At 41.0% G+C, this 10,488-nt stretch overlaps 1 protein-coding gene across 1 annotated transcript; it reads left to right on the forward strand.

The window, feature by feature from the left end:
• The first annotated feature begins 122 nt into the window (after positions 1-122).
• LOC129189462 (zinc-binding protein A33-like) lies at positions 123-9,231 on the forward strand. The gene is made up of 6 exons (XM_054791125.1): positions 123-832; positions 1,868-1,963; positions 4,570-4,803; positions 4,907-4,929; positions 5,714-5,829; positions 5,938-9,231. The coding sequence occupies exons 1-6, from the start codon at positions 272-274 to the stop codon at positions 6,504-6,506; spliced, it is 1,599 nt and encodes a 532-aa protein (XP_054647100.1). The 5' UTR covers positions 123-271; the 3' UTR covers positions 6,507-9,231.
• Positions 9,232-10,488: the final 1,257 nt, after the last annotated feature.

A 10,488-nucleotide genomic window follows, 5' to 3' on the forward strand; every position in this document is an offset into this window, starting at 1 on the left:
TACCACTTTTTTCTGAATATAACTTTTTTCGACCAATACACCGCTCCATTTTTTATAGCTAGATATCAGTGGTTGATTAACAGTATTAGCTACATTGCGGTATTCCGTGTCGTCTATCTTTATGCTTGTTGCTGCACGTCTTCCTGTGCTCCTGTTTAAAAAAACAAAAAAAACTTTGCTGTAGCTCAGACCACTCCCTTCTTGTTTCACTAGCCTAGTTTAGTGACGAGAGGAAGGCGTTTCAGTCGAGTTGGTTCTTGTCTGTCATTGCATGTCACGACTATGTGTACACTGGAGGACAATGGCGGAGGCCTGCGCTCTTGAAGAACTCCAGTCAGAACTCACTTGTCCGGTGTGTTTGGAGCTCTTCCGCGACCCAGTCATCCTGGAGTGCGGACACCACTTCTGCCAGGTGTGCATCATCCAGTGCTGGGAGGCCAAGGCGGACGAACTTTCCAGCTGTCCCAAGTGCCGCAAGACTTGTGGGCGTAAACTGCGACCCAACTCGCTCCTGTGTAACGTGGTGGACAGCGTGCGTCGAGCCCGGGCCATGGACATTGCCGCGGGGGGTGTGCTGCCTGGCGGCTCGGACCCGGAAGGTCCTCCGGAGGAGCTGGAAGAGCGGGAACCCGGGTCCAGCATGAGCAGCGTGGCTTCGTCCATCGGGCACTGGCCGCGTCTCTTCGGACCGGACCTGTGTGAGGAACACGAGGAGAAACTGAAGCTTTACTGTGAGGACGACCAGCTGCCGATATGTCTGGTTTGTGGCATGTCAAGAGACCACAAGACACATAATGTCATTCCCATTAACGAGGCCTTTGAGAACTACAAGGTAACTGTACTGAATATGTCGACTTTATTTCCAAGCACCTATCTTGTCATCTATTTATTGTATGTACACAGGCACATATCTGGCCACCTATCAACTCATTGATTAATTGTATTTACACAGGCACCCATCTAGTCATCTACGTATTTATTGTATTTACACAGGCACCTATCTGGTCATCTTTTGTATTTACACAGGCACCTAAATAGCCAGCCTATTTACTGTATAAACATTCCTGTTGTGGTTGTTATTAGTTTACATCCATATGTCAATGCGATATACGCAATATGGGATATATTTTAATAAATTTGAGCCCTAGTGATGATCTAAAAACTTAGGACATCCCGTTGTCGTCCAAAATCATTAGCCTAAAATACATTTGTCGTACTGACTGGATATAGAGCTATCCATTTTTTCTCATTATTTACACAGGCACCTATCTAGCCAGCTAACACCTAGGCACAACTAGGCACCTATGTATACAGCTAACCATCTAGCCAGCTATCTAATGTGCTATTCACACAGGGCCATATTTCTTGACAAAAGGGCTTTTTAATTCATCTATGTTGTCATAAATTAACGTCTTTTGTGCTTCTTATCATTAAGTTTATGCAATGGCGTCAATGTATTATTTTCGTTTACGTTTGGGTCTTGTCGTTGTGTAAAAACATCAGCGTAAAATACAATCACCGTACTTATTTATTGTCTATTTGAGAATATAAAAATGAAAACAAAGTAAAATAGGTGTGTCCAATCCCTGTCTAATTCTAAACCTGTCCTACGTCTTTGTGATTAAAGCAACACATTTGCAGTCTTTGGGAACAGTTTGTTTAACAGGAATTTAGCAGGCCCGTGTGAGTGCTAATAACTCCTCCTAGTATGCTAGAAGGTGGTTTTACTGGAGTGTTGTTTGAGTTACAAGGTCAAAGAGTTCAATTGGTGGAGATTTTGTGTCATATGAGCCCCATTAAGGATGAGTTTTGTTCAGGAGGAGAAAAACAGTGAGCTCGTCTTTTAATCTCGTTCCTCCCAATGCAGGATAAACTGACTGTGGCTCTGGAGAGAGTTCAGCTGCAGTCAGAGGGTGCCTCGCTTTTCCAAAAGCAAACCAACGAGAAAATCCTACTCATCAAGGTTGGTGTCTTTTTGTTTTGTCCGTGTATTTATGTGCAAGTCTTAGCAAAAAATGGTAGTGGAATTCTGGTATAGCGATAGGCCACATCCAACCTGCCCACTTCCACCTTTTAACTTCAAAACATGAATACACTTCTGACTGCTTATTATTGCACAACATGAAACGCCACACAATCATGCAGCATGGTGACATTTTCAAAAAGAGGACCCTTGCAAAATGCAAATGTTCGCTCAGACATGACACACGGGTGGTGGAGCATAAACTCGTCATTTGTTTGTCTTTCTCGCACGCACGCTCGCTCACACGCACACGCACGCACACACACACACACACACACACACACACACACACACACACACACACACACACACACACACACACGCTGGACATGTCGAGAATAGCTTGCATGCCACACAGACTGCAGTGAGGCTGGGCTGTTTTTCCACTGTCAAAATAGAGCTCTGTGTGTGAGAAAGTTATGAGAGTAGCGTGTTGGCTGTTTAGAAAGTTGTTGCATCCGATAAATTCATGTATAGTTTTACCAGTATTTGATAACTCAATATTGCAGTGGAAGCTCCTCCAAAGTAGAATACAATCTGTTTTGTGACACTGGTTGGCTTCCAATGTCAATCTCTCCCATAGGAAATCACGTAATGTGAATTCATCTGTTCCAAAGTCAAACTGTCACCATGATAGAACATTTTATTAACTATACAGGCAATGTTTTAAGTTACATTTTAATGATCTTAAATGTCATACAAGTGGAAAGAGAAGTTAACCACTGTATAATACAAGTAAAACGAATCACCATTTAAAGATGCCTGATCGACACATATTGCAGCTTTCATGTTCCAAAAGTTCCCAACCAGACCAGAAAAAGTCAAAAGATTTGTCATTCTGTACACAGTTGCAATGACAAGCTACATTCACAGAGAGTTCCATTATAATGTGTTTATACTTGTAAGTGAGGTGTGTTTAGCGTTTGGTGGATGCTAATTGTCCTACAAATTATTGCCAATAAACAATATTATTGTCAACATTATTCCGAGATGATTTTTTAATTAATGTAATGATTATATATGGCATAACAATGCGAGTACGCCATATCAAAAGCAATAAACTTAATTTTTCAAGAGTATTTAACATTGTAATTGGAAAGAAATAAAATAAACAAGATAATAAATTAAACACAAAAACCCCAATGAAAATAAAATGTACTCTTTTTGCAAAAACTGCACTTAAATAAAAATCACATCCAAAAACAAGAAAAAAAATAGACCTCTGTGAAGAAAAACACTCCAATAAAAACCACACATAACAATGAAAACAATCAAGTCTCTGTCAATAAAACTGCACTTCAATAAATAATGAACATTGGGTATTATTCTTTAACAGGAATGCAAAATCATGACACTATAGGGGTGATGCCTGCTGTTGGGTGGCATCACACGGGACACAGTGGGACCAAATAATGGATGTAGGAAGTGGTGGTGACAATGGATACCCATGCGGGAACAATTCGTGTCGCGCGTACTGTTGTCGTGCACTAGACGAGGTGCAGTAGGTGTAAATAAGTTGTGCGGGAGCGTGGTCAGTGCACCATTTGCGGTCACAAAGTGCGTAAGTTATGCGCTATAGAACAAACGCGTCCAGTTGTTGAGACAGATGCACAGAGTGAACTCTCTTGTCATCCTGCCTGTTCTGTAGAGAAAGAGGAAGAGTCAATATGTCGAGGCCGGCAAAATGATCGAATTTTTTTTATTTGTGGTGCAGTTCATTGATTTATTGATTATCGTGACAGGCCTAAATGAATGTACAGAGTATGAAATAATATATTTTCTGGGGTTAAAGCTTTGAATGTGTTCAAATCCAGTGCGTGCCCTGTTGGGTGTATATCATGGGTTAAATGCATTGTGCCTGTTTGACCCAGTTTTAGTGCACATTTGCCCATTTTCACTTCTATTTCTGTGTCTGTGTGAAAGGATGTGAGTAAACAAAGTGGATAGGAAGTTTGCTAATCTCACCTCTTCCTGTGTGTGCATGTGTTTTTTTGTTTTTAGTGTCAGTTGGTGTCACACTTGTCTAATAAAGCTCGGGATGAAGTCATGTTCTGTATAATAAGGAGGGAATGCAGCATTAAGTATATATGTTGTTACAGTTTTTCTCCATTGGTTTTGCTCATTCCTTCCAACAGAAATGACATTGTCAAAATAACATGGATAAAGTTTCCAAAATGATTACGTACAGGTAGCCTACAGTTACCACAGTTGGCCGACATTTAGCACAATTTACAATTGAATATTCCAAATCCAGTGCCCGTACAGCTGCTAAAGGTTGTACGATGGTGACATTTTGCGCCACTAATTACTGTGTGTTATTATTTTGGATGGGAAAATTTCTTTTGACACCTGAAGAAATTTGGCAAAAGCTGTCTAGCATCTCTGAACAGATGATGTTGGATTTAAGAGATTCCACTGTAATGTACACGCCCCTTCCAAAGGTCTGGGACTGCAGGTGTTTAGGAACCTGCAGGGAGTGTATATATGCAAGTGCCAAAATGACTATGTTAATTACAGAGGTGAAAAACGGACCCTTTTCCTCTTAGGAGCGAGCAGGTGACCTGGATGAGCTGGTCACTGCCGAGTTTGGTCGTCTGAGGGAGTTCCTCCAGGAGGAGGAGGAGCGTGTAAAGGAGAAACTGCAGAAGCAGAAAGAGGACAAACTCACCCAGCTGGAGGAGGCGCTCACGGAGGCCACGCAGCAAATCAGTCGGCTGGAAAGCACGGCGGACCAGCTCCACCTCAAACTGATGGAGGAAGAAAACCCTGAGCAGCTTAAGGTGAGCGGGGTGATGTCATCATATTTATGTGTTCATGAAGGCACCTGGAACGTACAGTGAGTTCATGGAAAATGATGTGTTATTTTCTTTTCTTCTGTTTTAGGGGATTAAAGATTTCATTGGAGGGTGAGTACCATTCTGTAGAGTTTAAATAAATATGTGGCTTATATATTTCATTTATAGTCTTATTTTTGTCTTCATAGAGTGGAAAAACATGACTAGTCAACGTTAGCTGACTTGCCACTAGAGGGTGGTCTTACAAATGCCTTTGTCATGTTCATATATCAAAAATCAAATATACACCCACACATCATACATCTAATATAGTACCTAAATGATAAGTATAATATGTTCACACACACACACACACACACACACACTACCGGTGAAAAGTTTTAGAACACTCCAATTTCTCTGGAGGAAAAAGCTACATTTTTAAGTGTTAAGATGGTCTGTCTCTCTTCCGTTGTTAATTCCCTTCTTTCTTGCCATTTTTGTAGCAACAAACGACTTTCTCCAGTACAGTGCTGTTCAGTTGATGTTCACAAGCGTATAGAACCACAGTGTATTCCCAACACTGTTTTTATGCAGACAGGAGGTAGTAAGTACCCCAGAACTTGGATCACCTGTAGGAATGAGTTGCACCAACTGCCAAGGCTTGATCCACCTCCTAAAACCTTTGACCGGTAGTGTGTGTGTGTGTGTGTGTATAAATATATAACCAACATATATGGTGGTTGATGAGCTGCATTGTCAGCGTGTACACGTTTCTTACAACCAGCAGGGGGCAGAATCCCATTACTGTAGCGCTATTGTAGTAGCAGCTCACACTTAAATAACCAGATCATCGGCTTGCTTTTTGTATTAATAAGAATTTACCTTGATAGTTTCATTCTCTGCATCTTTCCAGGGCTGAGAGTTTGTTTGAGCGCCCCCTAGATGTGAGTGAGGATCTGCAGTCAGGAGAGTTCCTGGGACCTCTGCAGTACAGGACCTGGAGGAAGATGAGCACGGTTTTTCAGCCAGGTACAAATGCTCACACACACAAACCACACTTTTTTTTTTCTTTTTTTAAAAAATAATTTCTACTTCGGCGTCCTATATTTTGCTCACATTTTTCCGAATATTTCCCAGCTGTGACAGCAGTGTCACTGGACCCGGACACAGCCTACCCCTGCCTGTGTGTTTCCTCATGTCGTACCAGCGTCCAGGTGGGCAAAATCCAGCCTAACCTGCCCAACAACCCGGAACGCTTCACTCGCTACAACATCGTCCTGGGTTCTGAGGCCTTCTCAGTGGGTAGACACTACTGGGAGGTGGAGGTGGGCTCCAAGACGGCGTGGGGTCTCGGTGTGGCTCAGGCTTCTGTCAACAGGAAGGAGGAGGTTAACCTTTGCCCCGAGGACGGTTTCTGGACCGTGGTGCTGAGGGACAATGGAGACGGCACCAGCGAGTACGAAGCGTGCACAGACTCGGAGGAGGACAGCTTGTTATATCCCCTCAAACCTCCAAGGCGGGTGGGGGTCTTTTTGGACTACGGCCGCGGCGAGGTGGGCTTTTATGACGCCGGTGATATGAGCCATCTGTTCACATTCTACAATGCCAAATTCAAAGAGCCAGTTTTCCCTTACTTTAATCCTTGGCCTATTATTAACGGACACAACCGGGAGCCGCTCACCGTTGTGACACCACACTGGGGGTAGACGCACATTTGGATGAACTGTACGTCCTGTACTATTTTCATGGTGTTGAGCAAAGGCAACTTTCCTGGAAGATCAAAACATACAAAACGCTTAAATAACAAATGGCACAAGTAATTATGTTTTATATATTTGCTATCTATAAAAAAAACAGAGAGTGATCTCGAACAGGCTCTTGAATGTTAATACTGTATTATTGGTGCAATATGTATGTTGAGTGTTGTAGATTTACTGTCAGACTAAACGCCATCTGATGTTCTTTAATACCAGTGTTGTACTTGCACTGTCACTTATATATAAGAAAAACAGCAACATATAACATAACAGCAAATACATACAATGTATATATAAGAAAAACAGCAACTCAGCTTTATGATTATAAGTGAAAAAGCCTATTATTAATATGAACTTTGCTCTTTTTTTCCCCATTTTTGCAGTTTTTTTTTATTTTTAAATTTTCTTCAATAATCTTTGGAAATTTTCTTCTTGTGATACTATGACTTTATTCCCATAATATTTTGACATCACTCCCATATTCTAACTTTTTCCCCAACCTAATTTTCCAAAAATTACAACTTAATTTGTTTTGTTTGTTTATATTATGACTTAAAAAAAAACATATATACATATGTTTTTTCTTTAATATTTAAACTCCATGTTACTAAAATGTCGTTATTTTTCCTCATATTAGGAGTTTATTCTTGTAAAATTGTGACTTTTTCTTAATAGTTTTGTTAATATTGTCTTTAATATTTCAACTTAATGCTACTGAAATGACAATATTTTTCCTCGTCATATTATGACGTTATTCTAAAATGACAACTTTTTCTTGTTAGATTACAACCTTTTCCTCTAAATATTTAGACGTTATGACTACTCCTTTGTCCATTTTTGCTGTTTTCTTATTCAATTATGTTTTTAGAACATACCGCGGGCCAATAAAAAAACATCAGCGGGCTGCAAATGGCGCCCGGGCCGCACTTTGGACACCTCCGTGCTAAGCTATCTGAACAAAACATCCACATCTTTTTATTCATTTTATTTTTACAATATGCCAAGGGCCAATAAAATGTGCTGAAAATGACACTTGGCCTGTACTTTCCACACCCCTTGCCCAACAGGTACAAAGAGAACTGGATGAGTTTGCATGATTTTTGCAATTGCCATGTTTTACCACCAGAGGGCCCCACAGTCCATTGGTGCTGCTGTAGTTACATTTCGCCGCTAGAGGGCGAGCAGAACATTCTTTTTATTCTTGCATGACTTACTGTACTTTGTCATTGAGTTTATCTGTTAAGAATCAAGCAATTTAGCACAATGTTTATTTTTTATTATTATTATGTGTCAAAAAGCATGGCAGATGGAACTGTAACACGTCATAACCTTGACATGAACCTCTAATTTATAGTACTGCGGTAGTGATATCTATTTCCACTTAATCTGCTGATAGCCCGCGTCCAAACAGTTTCTCTTCCCGTCTCAGCTTGATGAATAGCTTTGTGCGAGTGGAGCCAATTGCGTATCTCTCGCTTCTAAAACAAACAAATAAATAATGAGAAGAATGACCTGAAAGAATGCATCTATTATTCATGCCTGTATTTAGACAGCTTTTATTGGCTGCCAGGCTTACTCAAATTGTGCTGATCTGTAATTAGATCTTATTGCAGGAAGGTTAACACGCAGTAACACAAGCCCTCACTACTAAATTACGGCCAAGTGACGCTCCCGCTCTCATTCGTCTCACCTTTGTCCCCAGATACGCTACAGGGACAAAACACCTCTTAGTGAATGAATTCATCAGTCAGACGCGTCCAAAGAGTGGAAGCTGTATTATTTCTTCCATTTTCACGTCCTGTAAGTGTAACGATTGGGTGTCACAATACACAGCCTGAAAGGTTGAACACAATCCATTCTGGAAGTTCTGAGTTGCTGTTGATGTCATTTAACCTTTATTAAATATGTAGGCCATAGGGTGAATGGTTTGTCTATATGTGCCCTGCTATTGGCTGGCACCCAGTCCAGGGAGTAGTCCGCCTCTCGCCCAAAGCCAAAATATAGAAACGTACAGTACAGGAAAATGGACGGATGGATGAATGTGTACGTAATGAATGTGGATACTTGCATCTCGCCGTATGACAGAAACCACGCCACACCAGTCATCATCGTTAAGTTCACCAACAGGGAATTCAAAACCACACTGCTGAAAGGCACGGAAGTCTACATGAATGAGCATCTGACAAAGCCCAACGCTGACAAGCATCTTAAAGAGGAGGCTCTGCAGAGGGTGACATCCCATTAGGAAAGCTAGCCAAGCTACATTCATTTCTCATTGCTGGACAAAATGAGCCAATGATGTATTGCATCAGTAAATGTAAGGATTTCATTGATGGACATTTTATTCACTAACCCAAACAGCACACACTCTATGCTGGTAAAATATGTGGAAAAGGTAAAAAAAAAAAAAAAAAAAAACGGAATTCTAAAAAATTTTAATGGAAAAATCGGAACTTGGGGGGGAAAAAATGATTTCATAGGGCCCTAACAGAGTTTGTTAAAAAAGAAAGTCATATATTCTAAATCACACCACAAATTGATCTATAACCATGTCGAATGATTAATCCTACCTTTGATCTTTTATTGGATCTTTTATTGGATTGGGGACGTGACTCACAGAGTTTTGTTACAAAAGCCAAACAATATTGTCGGTCATGCTGTGTCATAAAAAAGTACATTCAGCAATACCTTGGTTGCATTATGTTTAATGCTTTGAAGAGCTACTTTCATAACCATATTCAACCCCACAAATTCATGTTTGTAACAAAGCTTATTGTTATATATTTATATATATTTTAAAAAAGATCGGTACCGCATCGGATCGGCAAGACTAGAAAAAAAAAATCTGATCGGCTCGGAAGCCAGCTGGAAAAAATGATTTTTCCATCCTTGATTTTCCATTTTCCATACTTTTCCAGACCTGTAAATGTATCAAATTAAATGGTGTTTTTAGGAATCCGTCTCTACCAGGTTTTGACCTGAACTTGTTGAGTCCCAATGATTGAAAATCCACATTCCACTGCTTCCCCCCCCCCTCGTGTAAGCTCTGGCACAAAGACCCCTTCTATAAATACAGCCTCTAGCTTTTGCATCACCTTTTTCTGTAAATGGATCTCTATTTTCTTTGCCTCGCCTGAGGAATTTGCCTCCCCCGCCTCATCAATAATCAATGAGGAGAGTGATCACCTGTTCAACTCACCCCTCTTTTGTCTACTGAGGTCAGGCAGTGTATTATTTTAGGGTATACTAAATGGGAGCGTATATAAAAGGGAGAGCGAGGGAATGCATTTTAGAGCGAGCACGAAAATATGCTTACATGGCTGGGTGCATTTGGTTAGTCTAAAAATAGAGCTGAAAGGCTCACCTGTGTGCACGTGTGTGCTCAGTGGTGCTTGCTGGATGAGATTATACATGCAGGACAACACTGAGGTGATGCGTTCAATCAAAGACAAATTATTTGATCATAGCCCCTGAATTTGTATGCAAAATAATAATAACACCACCACTGTTGAACGTGTCACTAAATGGATAGCTGAATGGCAAATGGGAAAGAATCCAATTTGTTCGTTTCCCGATATGAAAAGAGGATTGAGGGCGAAAGAAAGGAGGGGAAAAGGAAGAAGCATTGGGCAGAAATGAGGATTACTGTCAGGGTGAAATGATGTATGGTGAGAAAAGATGGTGAGGAAATGGCGCATAAGATTTGGATTCAGAGCAAAAAAGCAGGAGGCGGCAAAGCGAGAGATAACCAGAGATGGCCATGTCATAAAGGAAGCAGGAAGTACAGGAGTGAGGTCGGCGTGGTACAGGTAGAAAGGGCGTAAAGCGGAGGAGGTATAGGGTGTCACCTTAAGGGTCAAGAGATAGCGAGTGAGGACAGAGGTGCAGGAACTTAATCCCGGACGCGAAGACAAAAGCTGATGATAAAAAC

This window comes from Dunckerocampus dactyliophorus, chromosome 11 (assembly GCF_027744805.1).
Source record: "Dunckerocampus dactyliophorus isolate RoL2022-P2 chromosome 11, RoL_Ddac_1.1, whole genome shotgun sequence".
Taxonomy (NCBI): domain Eukaryota; kingdom Metazoa; phylum Chordata; class Actinopteri; order Syngnathiformes; family Syngnathidae; genus Dunckerocampus; species Dunckerocampus dactyliophorus.

Excerpts from the sequence above, each read along its gene's own strand:
- LOC129189462 (XM_054791125.1), top strand. The coding sequence starts at position 272 with ATGTCACGACTATGTGTACACTGGAGGACAATGGCGGAGGCCTGCGCT. Across the intron at positions 1,964-4,569 it reads AGAAAATCCTACTCATCAAG|GAGCGAGCAGGTGACCTGGA; the intron begins GTTGGTGTCTTT and ends TTTTCCTCTTAG. Across the intron at positions 5,830-5,937 it reads GAGCACGGTTTTTCAGCCAG|CTGTGACAGCAGTGTCACTG; the intron begins GTACAAATGCTC and ends AATATTTCCCAG.